Consider the following 25,153-nt stretch of genomic DNA (forward strand, 5'->3'; position numbering starts at 1 on the left):
CCTTCTGTGATCCCTATTTTTGCAGCCATGTGAAAACCAGAAAAAAACTAAACTCTCTCTCACTTATTCATTCTATCTTTCATTAATCTGCCCTTATGTGTGTAGTCCAATAGGTTATCACAACGTTGACAATTATACTAAACCACACCTTTAATATAAAAAGAGTAAGCGGTATATAGTAACACATCACCAAAATCACCAAAATCTAAACCACACCAAGTCACCAAAATGTCATGTGATTTGACAAAATCTTTCTATGATATCATGTGTATTGAGCCCTTGAACATTTATCTTGTTATGCAGGATGGGTAAATTTCATCTAAAAATTTGTGAAGTATGTATCAACCATCTTCATGGTCATCTTTTACCGACAATGTTTTTGATCGGTGATAAAGTATTCAATTCCGCATCTCGAGTCCATAGATGGTACTCCTGAAAATAATATAGAGCCAACAAATATTCAATTTTAGTCATCCTATTTTAAAATTCAATTTATTGATCCCTTCATTTTATTTTATTTTTGGGATTTTAGTCTTCTACTTTATTTGAGAGTAAATTTTTTATGACATGGTGGCTAAATTGACGAGGCGTCAAAGATTACGTGCCATAATTGATATTTCACACTCATTTATAATTATTTTTTATTTCAATAATAATATAAATTATTATATTTATTTAAAAAACAAAAAAAAATTAAATTAAATAATCATGATTTTAAAAAAAATTCTGTAGAATAAATAATTATTTTTTTCTAATATTTATCTTTTTTTTTCATTCATCTTCATCCCTTCACTACACACCTCACCTTCATCTAAATCCAAAAAATCTAATTACTACATCCACATAAAAAAATAGACAAAACTTATGTACAATTCTTTATGTGTGATTCTTACCATTTTTTAATGGAAATATGACAAATATATAATTTGCTCTTACACGTATGATAATTAAATATATTTATCATATTTTTATTAAAGAATAGTAAGAACCACGCCTAAAGAATTGTCCGTAAATTTTGTCGTAAACAAATACCTATCTAAAAAAACTCTTTAAAAATCTAGGATCACTCAATTTATTGACCAAATTTTCCACAACAGAGTCGTTACAGATTTTCCTGTGCTCCCCCAAATGGTGCCTCGCTGTCGTAGTTTGTATATCTCATGGCAAACAAAGGCATAAAGCTTGACGTCAGAGTTTGTTGGGATTTTCAATTACTCTGAAGTTCAACAAAGGTGAGAACTGTGTTGTATTTTTAAACTTGTTAAATTAATAACATGTACAATGAATTAATATTCTTTTTCTCCATCCCAAACACTTTTGTTATTTTTATTTTTTCTAAGTTAAGTGATTTGTTTTGGGTTGGGGTGATTGAATGTTTTGGATTCGGTCGAAAGTATCTAATTAACAGGATGAAGATGAATGAGAAGGTTGAATTTTAGAATAAAAATAATTAAGTATTCTTTAATAAAATAAATAAATTCAAAATCAAAATAATTTAATTATATTATTTTTTGTTTTTTTATGTAACTATAATAATTTATATTATTATTGAAATAAAAAATAATTATAAATTATTATTGATTGAGGTTATATGGGGACCACAATAAATTTCAAGTGGGTCAACATGCTAAATTATTTAGTTACCAATTGTAAAAGATACTGAAGTGGGGTCAAACTGCCCATGATTACAACAAAGAACACTGTAAATCTCTCTCTGTTTGCAGAATGAGAGAAAAAAAAAAACTACTCTTAAATCCCATATCTCTTTATGCTTCAACTTTAGTGGTTGATTTTTGCATGATATCTTGGATGAACAAACTAACATTTGTGTGAGAAGATCCTCCTTTTTCTACAGACTTTTTAGCAATCTCACCATACTCTTTTATTCTTTTTCTTTCTTCACTTTCACTTGTCTCTTTCATTAATTTTTCTATTCCTTTTTCAATATCTTCCTTCTCCACCAACACACCAATTTCCTCTTCCTCACCCCATTTCACAGAACTCCTCGCCCCAATTTTCACACCAACTTTTAATACTTGCACAACCAAACTTTCATTAAAAAATTGATCTGCAAAAAGTGGCCATGTAACCATTGGCACACCGGCACATATTGCTTCTATAGTAGAATTCCAACCACAGTGTGTTAGGAATCCTCCAACTGAAGGATGTGACAATATCAACAACTGAGGAGCCCAACCTTTAATTACTAGCCCTCTACCATTGATTCTTCCCTCAAATCCACTTTCCTCAATCCATTTTCCCAATTCTTCTAAATGATTTCCTTCTCTTATAACCCAAATAAAAGGTCTTTGCGTGGCTTCTAATGCTAAACCAAGCTCTATCATCTGTGGTAGTGTTATATTGCATAAACTTCCAAGAGAGGCATAAACAACACTCTCTTGTTTCTTAGAATCTAACCATTTCTGATGAATCCATTCATCAACTGAAACATTCTTAGTACTATGACCTCTTTGAACCTTATCCAGACTATCAGTGTTACAAAGTGATACAGGCCCAATACACCAAACTTTATCATTTTTTACCTTTTTATAACCCCTTGCATAAGCTGGTTCCAGCTCTTCAAAAGAATTCACTATTAACCCATAAGTACCCATTTCAGCATCAAGAACATCTATTTGAAACTCTTTCAAAACATCACTCTTTGATATTAATCCTGTTTGTGGGCCAGTCATTTCAATTTTGTCAGGAATACCAGGCACAACAAAGTAATCAGATTCATTATTAGCCATAGTTTCTATCATATTATTGAGAAATAAATTATGCATACAAAGTAGAAAAAAGCAACTTCCTCCAGAAAAAGAAATTCTTGGAATATTGAATTTTCTAGCTATGTGGATAGTATATGGTAAACACATATCAGAGATTATGCAATTTGGTGGCGGTGTTAACTCTTCAAATATTTTTTCAGTTTCTTGTTGAAGAAATTTTGTTGAATTGAAGAAGTCCGATGCTGCGCCAAGTGAAGTTAGCATGTCAAGATTCTCACACCCTTCTGGTAATCCGGACTCTTTGAATGGAAACTGGAGTTGGATAAGATGAATGTGTAGGCCGGATTGAAGAAAACGATGAAAGATTGATGAGAAACGAGATGCATTTTGTGGAGTTGTTAGTATAGTGACAATAACATTGTGATGTTGTGCTAATATTTTGGCAATGTCGACCATAGGAATCATGTGGCCTGGGGCCATCATTGGAAACAAGACAAAGTGGAGTTTTAGATCTTTGGATGTCATGGTTGAAAATTGGAAGGATGAAGGATATGATATGATATTACTTAAAAGTGGCCTTGTGCAATGGGTTCAGATAAAGTTGTAAGACATATACTTATAATCCCCAAATCATTTTAAGATGATGTAAGCGCTTACATGTGCGGAAGTGGAATTATTTGAGTCAAGTTTGTAGTAGTATATGATTGGATTCGTTTTTGGGAGTCTAAAAAGTTGTTATTGACAAAATATTTGATGCGAACTTTATTTATTTTTTTCATACATCGATGCGATATTTGTAGATATAGTTAACTCAGTTGAGTATATATTTACTTCAATTCACAGTTAAAACAAAAGGATAAGCACTTTGTTATTCTTTCTAATATGATGGTTCTAAATATTTTATTTTGAAAATAAAATTTAAAAACGAAATTCAGTGCTGTATAATGGAGTTAAATTTTAATACTTTTAAAACAAGCACTATATTGAGTTTTTTGTCCTTTCTTCATCAAATGATACCCTACAACTGCAAAGAAATGGAGGATCTTTTATAGGTTTTGACCACAATAATGTTATAAGAAATTAAAAAATCCTAATTATCTTGGAATTCAAGTGGGAATGATTAAGTTACACATCGATTAGAAACGAAGGAAATATTAAATTTACAGGAAAGGTGACTTGTACTCCATTGTCTTAAGATTTTTGGTGAATACGTGATGTTAAAGTCTTTTAGATCTTGAACATTTAGTCCATTTGCGCTTCAAGCCCTCCGCTGACTCTCCTATAAGTGGTATCAACGAACACCCATTGACTTGTGTGATTCTTACTCTAATGCCTTGAATATTGTTCAAACGAGGAGAAGAGATAAATTATTTGTTGTACGGTATATTGAGGACCATAGCCTATTTAAAGAGTAATTTCCAATTAGAATTTTCATTATTTCAAAATGGATCATTGAGCTCATATCTAATTAATTAATAAATTAATTAATTTCTAAATGAAATTTAATTAGCCTTTTAATTTTATTTGATCACTTAACCAGTTAAGATACTTTATTTGATAAAATAGTTAATATAATAAAAATATATATGCCCATGTAATATTTATTGGAATTAAAATAATACTTAAGTATACAATATTTCTACAATCTTCCATTTAGACGATATTCTTAATAATCATATCATAGTTCTTTAGGTGCGCATTCGAATGCTATTTATTTTTAGATTTTAACTTTACAATTTGGTACGCCTTGCACATCAATAATGTGACCAGCGTGGCTGTCATCACTGACGTATAACGAGACAGAACCCCGACGACCACAAGATTAATACAATTGTTGATATAGATTGATAGAGATGAGTGGCATGGAAATGTCATGCAATGTGATCTCTAAGTCATGCATATTTCCAACAGGTACTACTGAAATCTATATTGAGAACAAACTGAAGTTCCCTAGGTGCGATTTAAAATTTCAATATTTGCACAAAACAAAAACACTTGATATTGTTATAACAATAATTTTTATTTCTATAGAAAATCAAACATAACATAAAATAATTTGTACCAAAATAAAACTAAAGAATAAAACATAAGAAAATAAGGAAAATACTCTCACTAATCTAAGGCAATGTCAAAATTAAGACCAGTTAGAATTAAGTCTGTCCCTATATATTTTATCAAAATATGTTTCTCCCGAGTCTTTCTTTCACAGTAAGATACTTAATATTAATAAAAATTTGACTTTGTAGAACTCATATTGTTGTTGGAGTAGAGCACAGTTGCAGTATTGTCATAATAAGCCTTCAAAGGTATTTTAATGCTCCTAGTGACGTGTAGGTTTGTTACAAAGTTCCATAGTCAAATTGCATAATTTGATACCTTAAAGTAAGCCATAAAATATGTTTTGTAATCTTCCAGAAAACGACTCCTCCAGGAAAGAGGAATATGTAAATAGATGTGGAACATATGTTGTCCAGGCATCCTGCAAATCGAAGTCAGAATACCCAATGATATCCAAGTTATCTAACTTCTAATAAGTGAGCACAAAGACTTATATTCTCTTTAGGTAGCGCATTACATACTCTTATTGATATCCAGTGCTGCATACTAGGGTGACTTAGATATATTCGAAGAACTCTTACAATGAATTCTAACTCAGAATGGGTGCAAACTTGAGCATACATAAGACTCTCAATAGCTGAATGCACACCCAGGGAAAGAGCTTCCAATCTTGTTGCTACTCTTCCATAAATGGTAGTTCAATAGATGCTTCGTCACTTCCATTCTACGTAAGGGTAAAGTCACATCTATGGGAATCTCGCTACGAAGGAGCACATCCTTCTCTTTTGCTAACTTTCATGGAGAATTTATCAAGAACTATATCAATATATCTTGTCTGCGACAACCCTAAAATACTAAGTATTTGAATTCCTAAGACAAAGGAGGCGTCTCAATGATCTTTCAACATAAAATTCTTTGTGAGAAATCTCTTAGTCTCATGAGATAAGCCTACATTGTTGCTTCCCAAAAGGATATCATCTAGATGTTGCATCAAGAAAATAAATTTAGTACTATTGAACTTTTGGTAACTCAACCATATTAGTCTCAAGACCAAATGAGGATATAACTTGATAAATTTGTAATACCATTGACGAGAAGCCAGTTTAACACCATAAATCGATTTCTTGAGTTTGAAAACCATATACTTTACGTCTCCTGGCAAAGTTTTATGGTTGCATCATATATATTGTGTCAAATATATTTCAATTTTGACATCATGCAAAACATTTAATGAGCAAGTTCACAGGTTTTTGATAAAATTAGGGGAACATATTAATTCTTTTGTAAAAAAACAAGACGCTCCAATTACATATATCCCGTGATGAAAATTTCGTTATTAAAAATGTTATTTGTTAGAGTAGTGTCTAAAGTGACCATATTTGAAGCAGTTAATATCGTTGTCTTTCAACTTATTAATATAGGCTTTTTATATGATTTTTTTACCATTTTTTAAAATAAAATTCTTTGGTATTTTTATAAGATTGTTTTTTATGATAATGAGAGTCTTTCTTCCTTCGCTAATATTTTTATTATCTTTGGATTATTAAATGTTCTTAAAAAAACAACTCCATAATGTTCGTAAAATGATATCATGTATATTTGGATTATTAAGTGTTCTTATAAAACAAGTCCATAATATTCGTAAAATGATATCATATATATGGGAATATGCTTGTTTTTTCTTTTTTGAAATCAAGATATATTAAACAGGGAAAAAAACTCAAGCATCGATTACAAAAGGAAGTTACCACTAGCCAAAAAGACTTTGATTTTCGTAGGAAGGTTTTCTCATTTTGAACTAGTTTCTTAGGCAAATGATGACACGATATTTCTACTTTTTTTCATTATATCTTGGACGAACAAAGTAACATTTGTATGAGATGATCCTCCTTTTTCTACAGCCTTTTTAGCCATCTCACCATACTCTCTTATCCTTTTTCTTCTTTCTTCACTTTCATCTTTCTTACCCAGTAATCTTTCTATTCCTCTTTCAATATCTTCTTTCTTCACCAACGCACTTGTTTCCTCTTCCACACCCCATCTCATTGGACTCTTCACTCCAATTTTCACACCAACTCTTAATAGTTGCACAACTAAAATTTGATTCAAAAATTGATCTGCAAAAAGTGGCCATGTAACCATTGGTACACCAGCACATATTGCTTCTATAGTAGAATTCCAACCACAATGTGTTAGGAATCCTCCCGTTGAAGGATGTGACAATATCAACAACTGAGGAGCCCAACCCTTAATTACTAACCCTCTACCATTGATTCTACCCTCAAATCCACTTTCCTCAATCCATTTTTCCAACTCTTCTAAATGATTTCCTTTTCTTATAACCCAAATAAAAGCCCTTTTTGTTGTTTCTAATGCTAAACCAAGCTCTATCAATTGAGGTAATGTTAAATTGCATAAACTTCCAAGACATGCATAAATAACACTCTTTGGCTTCTGAGAATCAAGCCACTTCAGATGAATCCATTCATTCACTGAAACATTCATATTATTATTACGTCTTTGAGCCTTATCAAGACTATCAGTGTTACTAAGTGAGACAGGACCAATACACCAAACTTTCTCATTGTATACCTTTTTATAATCCTTTACAAATGGTGACTCTAACTCTTCAAAAGAATTCACAATTACCCCATAAGAACCCATTTCAGCTTCAAGCACATCATTACTAAACTGCTCCCATGCTTCACCCTTTAAGCCTAGTCCAATTTGTGATATGTTTATCTGAAATTTTTCAGAAAAACCAGGCAAATCAAAGTACTCATATGGAGTATTAGCCATGGTTTGCATCATATTACTAACATGTAAATTATGCATAGATAAGAGATAAAAGCAACCTGTTCCAACAAAAGAAATCCTTGGAATATTGAACTTTCTAGCTATGTTGATTGTATATGGTAAACGCGCATCAGAGATTATGCAACTTGGTGGAGGTGTTAACTCTTCAAATATTTTTTCAGCTTCTTGTTGTAGAAATTTTGATGAATTGAAGAAGTCTGATGCTGCACCAAGTGAAGATAACATGTCAAGATTCTCACACCCTTCTGGTAATCCAGACTCTTTGTATGGAAATTGAAGTTGGATTACATGAATGTGAAGGCCATATTGTAGAAAACGTTGAAAGGTTGATGAGTAACGAGATGCATTTTGTGGAGTTGTTAGTATAGTAACAATAACATTGTGATGTTGTGCTAATATTTTAGCAATGTCCATCATAGGGATCATATGACCTTGTGCCATCATTGGAAACAACACAAAGTGTAGCTTTAGATCATTGGGTGCCATGTTCATATAGTTGGAAAGATTAAAAGCTGCCTTGTGCATTGAATCGGCTAAAGTTGTAAGACATTTATAATCCCCTAAGTAGATTTAAGGTGATGTAAGCGCTTACATGTGCAGAAGTTGAGTATTTGATTCAAGTTTGTATATTACATGTTTCTAATATTAAAACAAGCATTATGTTGAGTTTTTGTCCTTTCTTCATCTAATAATACTCTACATCTGCAAAGGAATGGGAGATTTTTGATGGGTTGTGACGACAAAAAATTTATCTTGCTAACCAATTTGTACAATATAACTGTTTTGAAACTATACATCTCACGTGATAAGTGATAAGATCTTCTAAAACTAGAGAATTCAAATTGGATAATAAATGAAAAAGTTGTTTAAATTAATTTTAATAATTAACTATAGACAACATTTAATATATAAGGCATTTCAAATAAGTCTCAATTTATTTTTTTAAGGTTAGTAAAATTAGTTTAAGGTTAGTAAAATTAGTTTCTCCGATGCGTGTATGTAAGCAACAACACACAACCTTGAAAGATTTCTTAATTAATTTAGAAAACTCAAAAAAAAATTTTGTCTTGCAATCCATCCTAAAGAATGACGTTTAAGAGTTTGAAGTGGTAGTAAATAAGTTAGATTTAAGGCCAAGTTTAATTAATGAATACTTTTATAGGCAAATATGAGTATCAAAACTCTCGCTTAATAGTGTAACCGAAAAAATAGATTATTTAATTTTTAAATAAAAAATTAAAATAAGTAGAAGAATGTCACTTTTAAAATTAAGGGTTAAATACCTTTTACCCCCTGTCAAATAAGCGAGTTTTGATTTTGCCCCCTTTAAAAAAAAATTGTTGCGCAGACCTTACCAAATGCAGATTCCAACCATTTAAACCTTTTACCATGTTTTTACCTAGAACACCAGGTTACCATCCTACGTGTCTGTTACCAATTTTTTTCTGAAATAAATGCCACGTTGGCACATCTTCTTTGTCCCTCCTTCTTCGTTGTTTAGTTACTTTTTTGCATATTTTCCTTGTATTCTTAATTGAAATTACTTATTGTTGATTTCTTGAGTTCCAAAACTCCTTGAATTAAACAGTGAGTTTAACGTAATGCTGTTACCTTGTTTTTTTGAGGAATCAATAGCTAAAACAGAAGAGCAAGACAAAAAGAGAATGTATAAATTTAGACAAGATACATACTACTCAAGACAATCAATCGATAATATCTGTCAAGTCTATTCCACAACTATGACATGCCAATAATCCCACAGTTAGGTTTTACCAACACAGAAGAGAGGAGAATAACACAGAGGTGCCATAAATGAGATAATGTCATTAATGGTGACCAGTGAGGAGGAGTATTAACAAAAAGAACGTAGGAATTTAGGGAATGGCGTCACTTTGTCCTTATGAATCTACACAACAAACACACAAAATCAAAAAACCATAATTACCAAAAAAATTCAAATAAAATATATACAGTAAACACAAACCTTGATAGGTAGCACAGTTCCACTTTCAAGCAAATGAGTGGATCCGGATCCGGCACGAATCTGGAGCGGAAAACGGGTGGAACAGAAGAACGGATCCTCAATGGAATTCAGCACTGCCTTAATCTGCTTCTTCTCGACGGTGAGTAGATGTTTCCTTGACGTAGATCGTGAGTCGGGGGTTTTGTCGAGAAGGTTCTGGAAGAAAACGACGGCCGGTATTTGACCTTGCTTTCTGTCTCTGGCTGCGACTTTACTGCTCGTGCTTTCTCTTGGGATTGCTTGGATTGTGTGGTAGTGACTACGGCGGAGTGATGACAAAGATTCATACCCTAAATTTTTGATTTGGGAATTTTATGGTCTGTAAGGAAGAAGGAGGGACAAATAAGATGTGCCAACGTGGCATTTATTTCAGAAAAAAATTGGTAACAGACACGTAGGATGGTAACCTGGTGTTCTAGGTAAAAACATGGTAAAAGGTTTAAATGGTTGGAATCTGCATTTGGTAAGGTCTGCGCAACAATTTTTTTTTAAAGGGGGCAAAATCAAAACTCGCTTATTTGGCAGGGGGTAAAAGATATTTAACCCTAAAATTAAAAAAAAAAAACTTCTCGTCTTGAGATTCAAAACATGTCTCCTAAATTAGTTCTCCCCCTCAGTCATGTATTCCAATCAAGAAAATATATTATATTATTTAAATAAAAATTAATAAAATATGTACACCTCAGTTATTTATTGATTAATGTGAAAATTTTGTCATAAAATATATTATTTTTAGTAGTTAAAGAGGAGGAGCAGACAAGATCTCAAGAGAAGAGAACAATTACTATCAGATCAAAAACTACTAATGGAAAGAAAGGGTCACGACTTCTTAAAATCAGATCAAAATTTCGATCTATTTTTAATTAGTTCAAAGGATAGGATTAATACGTCAATCAATGAAGATGCAAGAGTTTTTAATTGATCTTTCCGAAAATTATTTTCAAGCCAAAACAATTCTTTTGTCCTCCACTTATTTCACGTTTGTCATATATAGTGTCCGAAACAGATGTCAGAAACCAGGAACCAACTTTTCTTTAAAATAATATTTAATTTTCAGTAAGTCTTTAAAGCAAATCCCCATGTTGCTAAACTTTTCTTCCAATATAGTATAGTTTATATACCTTAGAACAGAGTATTAGGAGATGTTTAAAACACACAATTGATAGACACTACTAAAATGTAATATTTATCGTTAAATTTTAAGTAGATTAGAGTTATAGGTTCTGAAATTTTAATATTTGGTGATAATATACGAAAGAACATGATCGAAATCGGCTAAAGATATGTAGTCATACAAGAATTTATTCATGCAAGCATAGAAGAGAATCTTCACGTGACTTTCCTCTTGGTTTTTAGTTTGCGTCCAAGCAGAAAATTTGTGGTAAACATAAAACATACTACAATATCCAAATGATTCTAGCCCCATACTCTCATATAGCCCCATCCATCTAGGACTCTCATATAGTCCAATGTTTGATACAAATTACAAAGAAATTGAAAGCGACAACTCTTCTACAAAAACTTGCCAATATTTATGCAGAAGAGTGTTGTATTTGTCCAAACCTTAAATCAAGTAGTAAGAAGAAAAAAGAAATCTCATCTATTTGAGTTATAATTTTTCAATTTTGTTTTTGAGAATAAAAATATATAACCACATATAATGTGTATACATAAAGAAGGTGCAACAACTTGCACCGGTAACCTTTTTAAAATAAAATCAATATTACATTTGATCATTTTGTTTTTCACTGAAATATCTCTTGATTATTTTGTTTAGGGTTTCTTCGTTAAACTGAAACGTTACTGTTTGATTCATTTTGATAGTCATGGTCGATTCGACTAGCACCTCCCATACAACATCTGCTGCAAACTCTAATAGTACACATAAAAGAAAGATATTTTCTTTACCCACCTCCCTATGGGGGTCACCCCCAGCGAAATTCCCAACTTACCCCTGCTTCGGAGATTCATCTCCGAAGTTATTTTTTTTAGATTTTTTTAGATTTCGGAAATGCATCTCCAAAAACACCAAAAAATTGGTGTTTTCGGAGATGCATTTCCGAAATGCATCAAAATTCAGTTATTTTTTACAATTAGGTAAGAAAACCATTACAGGACAAAAATTGTAATCAACCTGATTTGAAATTTCGAAGTGCCTTTTCTTTCTCCCCCACCACTCTCAAACGGTTACCTTCTAAGAAATGTGGTAACACTTTTCTACTTAAAAGCCTGCTCTCTCACCCATTTTTCTTCCAATCACATCCAAAATCATTTTCGATCTTTACTCTTTTCCTCTACTCACACATTTTCTCTCTCTTGTAACCGCTTTCATCACAATGTCTCGCCGCGGTCGAGGAAACCATCCCGAAAATTGTCGGAGTCAACCATCTCCTGCACATTCTCAACAATCATCCACCTCCTCCGGACATCCACCTCCTCCGGACATCCACCTCCTACTCCTACATATGTTGCAGCTCCGGTTGTCCGTCCACCTGTTGCAGCGCCGTTTGTTCCATCTATTGCAGCGCCGGTTGCTTCCTTGAGTTCGGCTCTGATTTCCATCGAGAGTCTGAGTGCCGAAGTTAAACAGAAGGCTACTCTAGAGTCGGCTCCGTCGTCTAAGAAGGCGGTTAGGTTCCCTAACTGACCTGGTTACGGTCAATTGGGAAGGAAAATTCAAGTTCGTGCTAATCATTTTCAGTTGCGAGTGGCTGATAAGGATCTACACCACTATGATGTAAGTATAGTTTGCTCATAAGTTTTTTGTTGTTGTTTATTATGTTGGTAAGTTACAATGTGGTATGGATTTCTAGAGGATCAGGACTTTCTAACCTGTTGCAGCGTCTCCTCCATCGTCTTCATCCGATTAAATAAAGCGAATCGTTCTTGTTTGTTATTTTTCTTCTGTCCAGACCTTATTTCGGAAGTGCATTTCCGAATTCCTCCAAGGGGGGTGAATTCGGAGATGAACTTCCGAATTCACCAATTTTCTAAAAATTAACCTTATTTCGGAGATGCATCTCCGAAATCAATATTTTTCATTAAAATATTCACCTTTTCGGAGATTCATTTCCGAAAACACCTTTTTTTCCAATAAAAGTACGTTTTCGAAAATGAACTTCCGAAACAAGGGGTGTTTTTGTAAAATCGCCAGAGGTGACCAAGAAGGTTAAGAGGTTGGTTAAGAAATTTTCTAAAAGAAAAGTTAGAGGTGCCACTATGTATATAAAGGTGAAAAAAGCCAATGAAACTGGTATCTGATACCTTGTTAGAGTTGATACCCAAACCGGTAGGACTTTTGGTGAACACGCTGATGATTTTTTCGGTTACATTGCCTTACAAGGTAAAAGTAAAGTGAATATTTTGATAGATAGTTAGTATGCTGTTGATGAAAAATTGAAAGACTACATATGGAGCGATATTATAGTATTTATTTTGTATTCTATCATTTGTATTACAAGTATTTTTTTTGTACAATACTAATAACATCTCTATTGTGCAAACATAGGATGTGTTCATTGTTACTCCAAATGATGAGTACGTAAAAAAGAAAATGCTTGCTTATTGTGATGAGCGTTTGAGGGGGTTTAAGGCACAACTCACCCATGATTATATTAAAAATGGAGCAATTAAAGAACAACCTTCATACGAGGTATATTTATTTATTGGTAAAGCTACTTGGGAGGAATTTGTAGAGTCTCGCAACACTCCCAAGTTCTTGGAAAAGAGCCAAAAAAGAGAGGAAAATCGAGCTAAAAATATCTACCCACATAGATTGTCTCGTGGAGGATATCAAAGACTTGAAAAAATTTTAATTGAAGAAAAAGAAAACAAATGGAGGAAGAGATGGGAGGTTTTATAAGTCTTGATCGCACTTCATCTCCATCATCACGACACGAGAAATGGAAGAGGGAATGACAAAGAAAAAACGGTGAGTACAAATCAGATGCTACGCGCGAAGTGGCTTAAAGGATTGTAAGTAGATACTTTTTTCAACACTATTTATTTTAGTTAAATCAATTTAGTAAAGATAAGATTTCATATGGTGTAAGATGATGTTGTTGAACAAACCTATGTCGGCCTCTTCACTTTACAAGGTCGTCATTACATCTTAGTAGAAACGATTGGAAGAGAGGAGCATCCTAGGCGTGTCCGTGGTCTTGGTAGAGGCGTTGGCTTCAAGGTACATTTTGGATGCTCTCAATCATCTAGAAGGAAAATTAGTAAGAGAGAAGTTGAAGACGCTGGTTCTGTTGAGTTAGGGAAAGAAAGGGAGAAGTAGAAGGAGGAGCTGGATAAGTACTTGGAGGAGGTGAGAGAGAGGTTGTTGCAAATGGTGCAGGAGAAGTTCTTGGAGGAGGAGAGGGAGAAGTTGTTGCAAACGGTGCGGGACAATGTCCAGAAAAAGTAAGAGGAGCAAGAGAGGATGAATGAGGAGAAGATGTTTGAGAAGTGTACCCGTGATGTTCTTAAGGTATAATTTGTATGTTTTTGTTATTATTGTCTGCGTATTTTAATTTTGGATTGAATTTATTTTGTTTTTATAATGCAGAAATTGAGTTTGTTGGGTATATTCAGCCACACAAATTCATATCAATTGAAAATTCGAGAGAATATGGTTGAGAAAGTTACAGGTGGTACAAGCGCGACACATAGTTTTTCTTCCAACCAGGACAGTGTTGAACCCTCACCATCAAATCAAAATAGTCTTCAAAGACTAGAGATGATGATAGCGAGTATTAATGAAGATCCAATATTAGGTATTCAATTAAGTCATGACTCAGAGCAGTTATTCGTACTTTCTAAGCTCTATACATGAATTTTTGAAGGGGGATGAGTGGCTAGACATTTCTGTATTACAATTGTGGTGCTCGTAAGTATAATTTTTACGTTGATTTCTATTTATATTCATACTTTCTTGTACTTTAACATAAAGATTTGTCCTTGCAGCCACATCCTTGATTTATGTGCTGAAAAGAAGCTTCTAAAAAAGTATTGTATCTTGGATACTGAGAAGATTGCTCTTACTCGCAATTTTCCAGTACACGAAATAAAAAATTACTTACAAGACAAGTTGATGGAGAAAGGGAACGCCAAGGATTGTTATTTGGCCCCGTTTTACTGCGAGTAAGTATATATTGATTTGTGTTTCCATTTATAAATCAATTTTATCCATATTATCAATTATTCTGAATGTCTATGTAGGCGACATTGACAACTACTAGTCATATGTCCCAAAAAATACTACAACTGTGTTTTGCTCGTTACACTATTGACTGTCCGAAGTTGTGATTAACGCTTTGAATGGGTAAGTGGTATTATTATCATTACTCATATTTAACTTTAGAATTGAATATTTTTATTCATGTTTAATTTTAACTGACATGTGTAGAGCGATGGAGGAATTTAATACGCGAAAAAAGAATATTATTGTTAAAAAGTCACACTATGTTCAACCAAAAGTAAGTATATTACTTGTGATTTTTGACATTATATTATTTGTGTGTATTCGTGTGACATAAATATATCAAAAAAAATTGTAGTAGCGAATATAACCTGACAATTGTTCTTGTGGATATTATGTTATGAGATATATGCTTCATATTGTCTCTAGATGCATTACAAATAGATGGATGAAGAATAAGGTATTAGCTTAATTTATATGTACACACATATGTATACTTATAAGTTAATGTTGTTGTTTTTAGCTTATCATACTTTAAATTTTGTTCTAATTATAGGAGCTTAGCAACCAAACACCATACTCGAAAAAAGAAATTCATGACATTCGATCACGTTGGGCCAGTTTATTCTTATCTTGTTAAGAATCTCTACGACAACAATATTTTTTCTTGGTTGTTGTGATCTTAATTTGTATATGAACAGAGGTTTTGTCATTTTGATGTGCAAATATGTAAATATCAAATGTGTGTATTCTGTCTTGATGATGAAAAGATGTAAATTTGTACATTTTGTTTAAAATGATATGATATATTTCAATTCTGTTACATATTTTGTAGTTTCTGTGTAAAAAATGATACATGCAAGTTAATAGATTTATAATGATATGATACAGGCCAGTGAAAATTATTTAGACGAAAAAATACACGCTGGTGAAATTGGTACAAATATAGCAAAAAAAGAGATTAAACTCATCGGTTATCATATAAAGCCGAGGTAAAAGAATAACTTATTAGCTCAGATTTTAAATAAAAAACGAAAGGTATATGACGCGGGCGACAAAATTTAGAAAACAAAAATATGTAGTTCCTTGGAATCGAACACTTTAACCTCGGTGTTTAAAACACTAAGGTGTTAAGTGCTAGCTTTTCATGTCTTCCTTCAATATCTCGCCTGGGTAGCCGACGTTAAACGCATTTCGCGATCGACTCTACAAGCCTTATTTGCAGTAGTGATAGACAAAATTGTGTTACATTTCCCCTCAGTTCATTAATAACACCAAGACAATAGGTTATTTCTTTTTTAAATAAAAAACAATAAAATCGGGACTTTTCCACTTGATGGGTAAATCCACCGATATAATTGATTACTTTTATTGCAAAAAAATTGGTGAGTGGAAAACAACTGAAAGTAACGTGTGTTGTTTTCTTTTTCAATTTTTTACTATTCACTAATTTCTAAGTGTGTTGCAATAATTAAACAAAGGATTATATTCAAAACATGTCCCCAAAATTAGTTTTCCCCCTCAATCATGTATTCCCCAATCAAGAGAATATATGGAAAAAAAATTACAAAAAAAAAAAATATGTACACCCAGTTATTTATTGTTTGACGTGAAAATTTTGTCATAAAATATATTATTTTTAGTAGTTAAGGAGGATGATAAGGCAAGAAGACCATCACTATCATATCAGAATCCGCTAAATTAAGGAAAGAAAGTGTCACGACTTCTCTAATTCAGACCAAAATTTCTATCTATTATTGATTATTCCAAACGATATGATTCAGACGCCAATTAACGAAGATGCAAGAGTTTTTGATTAATCTACCCAAAAATTGTGCAAGAGTTTTTTATTGGTCTAACTAGAAATAATTTTTAAGCCAAAACAAGTCCTCCACTTATTTCAAAAAAAAAAAATATGTAAAGCAAATCCCCATGTTGCTAAACTTTTCTTCCAACATAGTTTAGTTTATTTATTTTAGAAAAATGTATTAGGAGATGTTTAAAACACACAATTGATAGACATTACTAAAAGTAATATTTATCGTTAAATTTTATGTAGATTAGAGTTATAGGTTCTGAAATTTTAATATTTGGTGATAATATATGAAAGAACATGATCGAAATCGGCTAAAGATATGTGGTCATACAAGAATTTATTCATGCAAATGCAAGCATAGAAGAGAATCTTCACGTGACTTTCCTCTCGGTTTTTAGCTAGCGTCCAACAGAAAATTTGTGGTAAACATAAAACATACTACAAGATCCAAGGTTTATAAAGCAAAGTGCTATCTATATAATTGCAGCACACTTCAACTCAAGACTAAAATCTAAGTACATACACTACTCACTCATTTGCCAAACCATGGTTTTGCAAGAAAACACTATTGTTCCACACTTTGTACTATTTCCCTTCATAGCACAAGGACACATTATTCCAATGATAGACATAGCTAAACTGTTAGCACAACATGGTGCCATTGTTACCGTTTTCACTACACCTAAAAATGCATCACATTTTTCTTCTGTTCTTTCTCGTGTTGTTTCTTCTGGTCTCCAAATCAATCTTGTAACACTCAATTTTCCATCAAAACAAGTTGGATTACCAGACGGTTGCGAGAATTTTGACATGGTCACTATTTCAAATGACACCATGTATAGTCTTTTCCATGCAGTTTCCTTGCTCCAGAAACCTGCAGCGGAACTTTTTGATAAATTGTCTCCAAAACCAAATTGCATTATCTCTGATTTTTCCATTCCTTGGACTTCTCAAATAGCTGAAACACATCGAATTCCAAGGATTTCATTTCATGGTTTCTCTTGCTTCTGTCTCCATTGCGTTCTCAAGGTACATTCTTCAAAAAGTCTTGAAAGCGTAAATTGTGATTCTGAGTATTTCAGTGTTCCTGACATTCCTGACAAAATTCAAGTCACCAAAGAGCAAATGCCACTAGTAGCAATTGAGGAACAACGCCAACTGAAGGAGTTTGCTGAGAAAATCTCGGATGCTGAAATGAAATCATATGGTGAAATCATAAACAGTTTTGAAGAACTAGAGAAAGAATACGTTAATGGTTATAAAAAGGAAAGAAATGATAAGGTTTGGTGTGTTGGTCCTGTTTCACTATGCAACAAAGATGGTTTGGATAAGGCTGAAAGAGGTAACATAGCTTCAATAAGTGAATATAATTGTTTAAAGTTTCTAGATTTGCATAAACCAAAATCTGTTGTTTATGTTTGTCTTGGAAGTTTATGCAACTTAGTTTCTTCACAACTTATTGAATTGGCTTTGGGATTAGAAGAAACCAAAATGCCATTTATTTGGGTTATTAGAGATGGAACTAATAAAACTCAAGAGTTAGAAAAATGGATTAGTGATGAAAAGTTTGAAGAAAGGAACCAAGGGAGAGGACTCTTAATAAGAGGGTGGGCCCCACAAGTTATGATATTATCACATCCTTCAATTGGTGGATTCTTAACACATTGTGGTTGGAATTCAACACTTGAAGGGATAAGTGTTGGTGTTCCAATGGTAACTTGGCCATTATTTGGTGACCAATTTTTTAATGAGAAGCTTGTTACTCAAGTTTTGAAGATTGGAGTGAGTCTTGGTGTTAAGGTTGTAATGCAGTTTGGTGAGGAAGAGAAGATAGGGGTTGTAGTGAAGAAGGAAAGTATTAAGGAGGCAATATGTAGGGTGATGGATGAGGGAGATCAAGATAGTAAAGAGAGAAGAGAAAGGGTTAGTGAATTAAGTGAGATTGCTAAGAAAACTGTTGAAAAAGGTGGATCTTCTTATATTAATATGACTTTGCTTATTCAAGATATCATGGAGCTACAATTAAAATACTAAGGCTTTGTTTGCGAGTTTGGAGGGGAAGAGAGGGAAGGACTTTGAAAAATAGAAAGAATTGAGTGAAAAGAATAATAAGATTTTGGGTAGGAGGATTTTGGAGGGTTTGATTTTATTCATAAACCAAAAACCTCATAAAATGGAGAACTCAAAAATTGTATTGAAAGAAGGTTTTGGAGGGCTTACATAAATTTTCCAAATTTCTTTTAGGTTGTTATACGATTCTAAAAATTAAAAATTTAGTAATGATAATGACTATTTTATCCTTCTAATCAAAATCATTTTTTAAAAAAATGTCTAATATTTTTCTATATTTTCTTAAAATTTCGTTTTCGAAAATCTTCTCCTCCCTCCCCCTCTAAACTCGCAAACATAGCCTAAAGTTGAGACATGAAGAGGCATGCAATTTATAACAGTTGTACGTTTGATGTCATCAGTTTTGTCTATCAGTTGAAATTGCTACAAATTTTTAGAATATTCTTAAATATAATATGTCTGAAAATGGTAAAATATCTTAGAACTATAATATGTATGAATATGGTAGAAGAATCTAGAATTATAAGTGTATATAAAAGATAGAAGAACCTAGAACTATCATGATACTAATATATCATGAATACTCTAGAAAGAACTAAAGAAATGTAGAAACATTTACCACCTATGAGAGGTTGGTGACTTGAGCCTATAAATAGGCAATTGGTATCTTGTAATTTATCATCCAAGAAAGCAATGAGATAGTCTTCTTTCTTAACAATACTCTAAAACTATCATTTATCAACTAGCAACTAATCAACTACCAACAGTGGCATCAGAGCTACGTTCAATCAATTCTCCAAAAGTTTTCTTTGTACTATTAACCCACTCCAACAAAAAAAAATATAAACTATGGATACTATCACTCAATCACCATCCATTTTTGTCCCTATTTTCAATGGTGAAAATTATGATTTCTAGCATGTTAAAATGGAAATATTTTTTCATCTCGAGATTTATGAGACATAGTAGAAGAAGGTTTCACCGTTCCCGCAGATACTTCAACTCTTAATGCAGCTCAAGAAAAGGAGCTGAAGAAAAATAAACAAAAAAAATTCAAAGGTGTTGATCACCTTGCAACAAACGGTTACTAATGCGATTTTTCCAAGAACTACGGGAGTTAAGACTGCCAAAGATGCATGGAACACATTGTAGGAGGAGTTTCCAGGAAGTGATAAGGTACATGCTATTAAACTTCAATCTCTAAGAAGAGATTTTGAACTATTGAAAATGAAGGATTTTGAGACAGTTAAAGATTACTATTCTAAAATTTAAGAAATAGTTAATCAAATTAAAGTTTTGGGGGAGGATATTCTTGACAAGAAAGTTGTTGAGAAAATTCTAATTATTATGCCCCCAAAGTTTGATCCAATCGTGACAACGATTAAGGAAATCAAAGATCTGTCCACTCTATCAGTGACAAAACTAGTGGGTTCTCTTGAAGCATAAAAGCAAAGACTGTATAGGCACAAAGAATATACACTTAAAAATTTCTCCCAGTCAAAGCTCAAATTTCGGCCCCAAAATAAAGAAGATGGAGGAAAGAAAAGTTATGGAGAAACTTTTAGAAGAAGATAAGTTTCTAGAAATTTCTTTAAGAGCAAGTCAAATAAAAATCCTCCGTGCAATATATACAAAACATTAGGCCTTGCAGATAAAAACTGTTGGTACCGTAATATGTCACAATACAACCATTTCAAGAAGTCCGGACACGTAGAGAAGAGTTATCTCAACAAAAATAGGCATTAAGCTAATATCGTAGAGGAGCATGATCAAGAACAATGTATATCCTATACAAATCAAGACTCAATGAAAGAAAAAAGAGGAAGCTGGTACTTAGATAGTGGATGTAGCAACCACATAGCCAATGATGAGACTATTTTCAAAAGCATTGACAAGTCTGTCAAAGTCAAAGTTCTACTGGGAAAGGCAGTGTGGTTGAATCAAAAGGCAAAGGCACTGTCATGGTGGAGACAGATATAGGTACGTGACTCATCCATGATGTATTACTAGTTCCCAGCCTAAAAGAAAATCTTCTAAGTATTGGTCAAATGATGGAGAGAGGCTACACACTTTACTTTGAAGGAGGTGTATGCAAAATCTTAGACAACAAAAATAAAATGGTCGAGATAGCCCAAGTGAAGATGAATAAGATAAATAAAAGCTTTCCTCTAAATTTAAAATATGCAACTAACATTGCCATGAAGGTGCAAGTTGATGATTCATGGCTCTGGCATCAAATATTTGGTTACTTCAACACACATGCTTGAAGTTGTTACATGAGAAGAACATGATGAGAAATCTTCAAAGCATAAAGGAGAACAATGAAGTGTGCGAAGGGTGTCTCCTCGGTAAACAACACCAATTTCCGTTCTGAACAGGTGGAACATGGAGAGCAAAAGACCTGTTGGAGCTGATACATACTGACGTCTATGGACCGATGAAGACGCCATCGCATGAGATCAACAGGTACTTTATACTCTTCATTGACGACTTCTCTAGAATGACATGGTTCTGTTTCCTAAAAGAAAAATCATAAGTCTTTGAAGTATTCAAAAAGTTCAAGGCCCTTGCTGAAAATCAAAGTGGAAAACGGATAAAAGTACTAAGAAGTGATCGCGACAAAGAGTACACCTCCCGCGAGTTTGATAGATCTTGCAAGGATGAAAGCATTGAGCGAAAACTGTTAGAACAAGATTTGTTCTGATCAATATTCTTAGTTTTGATGATAACAAGGATATGAATTTTGTGTGAGATAATGTGGTACTCTAATACATTGCAATTTCCCTTTCAGGAAATATATAAAGAGTATGCACAAATCAGCGCTCAGAAGCTTTGTCTCAGAAGGTTCAGCATGCAACATCAGAACATGGTCTGGCAAGACATCAGAAGACGGTCAAGGCAGAATCAGAACATGGGTCTATGGAAGCATCGGAAAAACTTGAGATCAGAAGCAGAAGCACTGAAGTTCTCTTGGTATCACGCTCAGAAGCACTTCAAGGTCAGAAGACAAGAAGATGCTATGCACCAAGCTGTTTGACTCTGATGATATTCAAATATTTTATTCACAAGAATCAGATCAGAAGAAAGTACAGGTGGCAGGCTACGCTGACTGACAAAAGGAACGTTGGAAGCTATTAAAGGCAACGTCAGTAGACACAGCGTGAACAAGGCTCGAGGTAGTTGACAAAAGCGTGAAACATTAAATGCAATGCTGTACGGAATACGCAAAGCATTAAATGCGCCCAACGGTCATCTTCTCAAACGCCTATAAATATGAAGTTCTGATGAGAAGCAAGGTTACCAATTCTTAACGAAATTATTCTGAAAGACTTGCTGAAACGCTGTTCAAATTCAAAGCTCAGAAACTTCATCTCCATCAAAGCTCACTACATTGCTGTTGTAATATATTAGTGAGATTAAGCTTAAACGTTAAGAGAAATATCACTGTTGTGATTATAGCTTTTCAGAAGCATTTGTAATACTCTTAGAATTGATTACATTAATTTGTAAGTAACTAGAGTGATCAAGTGTTGATCAGGATACTCTAGGAAGTCTTAGCTTGTGTCTAAGCAGTTGTAATTAGAGTGATCACGTGGTGGTCAGGATACTCTAAGAAAGTCTTAGCTTGTGTCTAAGCATTTGTTCCTGGAGTGATCAGGTTGTGATCAGGATACTCTAGAAGACTTAGTCGCGGACTAAGTGGAAAACCATTGTAATCTGTTGCGATTAGTGGATTAAATCCTCAGGTGAGGTAAATCACTCCGCGGGGGTGGACTGGAGTAGTTTAGTTAACAACGAACCAGGATAAAAATAACTGTGCAATTTATTTTTATCGATTCAAGTTTTTAAGACTACACTTATTCAAACCCCCCCCCCCCTTTCTAAGTGTTTTTCTATCCTTCAATTGGCATCAGAGCGCCGGTTCTAAGGTGCAAGCACTTAACCGTGTTTAGAAAAGATTCAGGAAGAGAAAAACGCTTCAGTAAAAGATGGCTGGTGAAGTTCCAACAAATCCAGCTGCATCTACATCTGGCTCTGCTGAGCAATACAATGGTAACAATGGTTATACTAGACCACCAGTATTTGATGGTGAAAACTTTGACTACTGGAAAGATAAACTGGAAAGTTACTTTCTTGGTATAGATGCTGATCTATGGGATCTTCTATTGGATGGTTACAAACATCCTGTTAAAGCTACTGGTGTAAGGCTCACAAGAAGCGAAATGACTGATGATCAAAAGAAAGAATTCAAGAATCATCATAAATGCAGAACTGTTTTGCTGAATGCTATCTCTCATGCTGAGTATGAGAAGATATCTAACAGGGAAACTGCCCATGATATATATGAGTCATTAAAAATGACCCATGAGGGAAATGCTCAAGTCAAGGAGACTAAAGCTCTTGCTCTAATCCAGAAGTATGAAGCCTTCAAAATGGAGGATGATGAAGATATTGAGAAGATGTTCTCAAGATTTCAAACTCTAACTGCTGGATTGAGAGTTCTGGATAAAGGCTACACCAAGGCTGATCATGTAAAGAAGATTATCAGAAGCTTACCCAGAAGATGGGGTCCAATGGTGACTGCATTCAAGATTGCCAAGAATCTGAATGAAGTTTCTCTGGAAGAGCTTATCAGTGCCTTAAGAAGCCATGAAATAGAGCTGGACGCAAACGAGCCTCAGAACAAAGGTAAGTCTATTGCATTAAAATCTAATATTAAAAAATGCACTAATGCTTTTCAGGCTAGAGAAGAAGATCCTGAAGAATCAGAATCTGAAGAAGAAGATAAATTGTCCATGATCTCCAGAAGGGTAAACCAGCTCTGGAAGAGCAAGCAAAGAAAGTTCAGAGGCTTCAGAAGTTCAAAGAAATTTGAACGAGGAGAATCTTCTGGTGACAGAAGATCTGGCAAGAAGAAGGCTGTCTGCTATGAGTGCAATGAGCCTGGACATTACAAGAATGAGTGTCCGAAACTTCAGAAGGAGAATCCCAAGAAGAAGTTTCATAATAAGAAAGGTCTTATGGCAACATGGGATGATTCTGAATCAGAATCAGGATCAGACTCTGAAGGAGAGCAGGCAAACTTTGCGCTGATGGCGACAGAAGATGATGGATCAGAATCTACATCAGAATCAGATTCTGAAGAGGTATTTTCTGAACTATCTAGAGAAGAGTTAGTTTCCAGTCTAATAGAGCTTCTTGAATTAAAAGCTCATCTTAGTATCAAATACAAAAAGCTGAAAAAGCAATTTGAATTTGAAACTAAGAAGCTTGAGTTGGAAAATTCTGAATTAAAAGAAAAAGTTTTAAAACTATCCAATAATGTTGGATCTCCTTCTGATTCAGAAAAATCCACTCCCAGTCTGAATCATATTCTGAAAGAATATGATTTAAGTTTCAGGAAGTTCTTATCTAGAAGTATTGGCAGAAGTCAGCTAGCTTCTATGATATATGCTGTGTCTGGGAACAAGAGAGTTGGCATTGGTTATGAGGGTGAAATCCCATACAAGCTTGAATCTGTGGATGATATGAAAATATCATACAAGCCTCTGTATAACCAATTCAAATTTGGCCACTCCCATGATATTAAGCACACATCACATGCACAAAGTTTTCACATAACACACACCAAGAAGCATGTGACACAACCTAAGAAATATCATGGAACTCAGAATAAGAAGTATCATACTGTTCCTCCTGTTAAATATTTTGCTAAACCCAAGTTCAATCAGAACTTGAGGAGAACTAACAAGAAAGGACCCAAGAAATTGTGGGTACCTAAGGAGAAGATAATTTCTGTTGCAGATATCCTTGGCGGCAAAGAGGACAGAAAGCAAAATGTCATGGTACCTGGACTCTGGGTGCTCGCGACACATGACGGGAAGAAGGTCTACATTCCAAGACCTGGTGCTTAAACTAGGTGGAGAAGTCAAGTTTGGAGGAGATCAGAAGGGCAAAATCATTGGCTCTGGAACCATAAGTCTTGGTAACTCTCCTTCCATAACTAATGTACTTCTTGTTGAAGGATTAACGCACAACTTGTTGTCCATAAGTCAATTAAGTGACAATGGTTATGACATAATCTTCAATCAAAAGTCTTGCAAGGCTGTAAGTCAGAAGGATGGCTCAATCCTATTTACAAGCAAGAGAAAGAACAACATTTACAAGATTGATCTTTCTGATCTTGAGAAGCAGAAGGCGACTTGTCTTATGTCTGTTTCTGAAGAGCAATGGGTCTGGCACAGAAGATTAGGACATGCTAGTTTGAGAAAGATTTCTCAGATTAACAAACTAAATCTAGTCAGAGGACTCCCAAATCTGAAATACAAATTAGATGCTCTTTGTGAAGCATGTCAGAAGGGCAAGTTCTCCAGACCTGCATTCAAGTCTAAGAATGTTGTTTCTACCTCAAGGCCGTTAGAACTCTTGCACATTGATCTGTTTGGCCCAGTCAA

General features: G+C 33.9%; 3 protein-coding genes across 3 annotated transcripts; 1 reads left to right on the forward strand and 2 right to left on the reverse strand.

Moving 5' to 3' along the window:
* Window positions 1–1,606: 1,606 nt before the first annotated feature.
* LOC131610211 (UDP-glycosyltransferase 73C1-like) lies at window positions 1,607–3,369 on the reverse strand. The gene has a single exon (XM_058882101.1). It carries the CDS (start codon window positions 3,252–3,254, stop codon window positions 1,767–1,769), a length of 1,488 nt encoding a protein of 495 aa, XP_058738084.1. The 5' UTR covers window positions 3,255–3,369; the 3' UTR covers window positions 1,607–1,766.
* A 3,079-nt stretch (window positions 3,370–6,448) lies between these two features.
* LOC131612539 (UDP-glycosyltransferase 73C3-like) lies at window positions 6,449–8,140 on the reverse strand. Its single transcript, XM_058884314.1, has one exon. It carries the CDS (start codon window positions 8,127–8,129, stop codon window positions 6,594–6,596), a length of 1,536 nt encoding a protein of 511 aa, XP_058740297.1. The 5' UTR covers window positions 8,130–8,140; the 3' UTR covers window positions 6,449–6,593.
* Window positions 8,141–17,120: 8,980 nt separating this feature from the next.
* On the forward strand, window positions 17,121–18,691 carry LOC131612540 (UDP-glycosyltransferase 73C6-like). The gene has a single exon (XM_058884315.1). It carries the CDS (start codon window positions 17,175–17,177, stop codon window positions 18,660–18,662), a length of 1,488 nt encoding a protein of 495 aa, XP_058740298.1. The 5' UTR covers window positions 17,121–17,174; the 3' UTR covers window positions 18,663–18,691.
* The last annotated feature ends 6,462 nt before the right edge of the window (window positions 18,692–25,153 follow it).

Source organism: Vicia villosa, linkage group LG6 (genome assembly GCF_029867415.1).
Source record: "Vicia villosa cultivar HV-30 ecotype Madison, WI linkage group LG6, Vvil1.0, whole genome shotgun sequence".
Classification (NCBI taxonomy): Eukaryota; Viridiplantae; Streptophyta; class Magnoliopsida; order Fabales; family Fabaceae; genus Vicia; species Vicia villosa.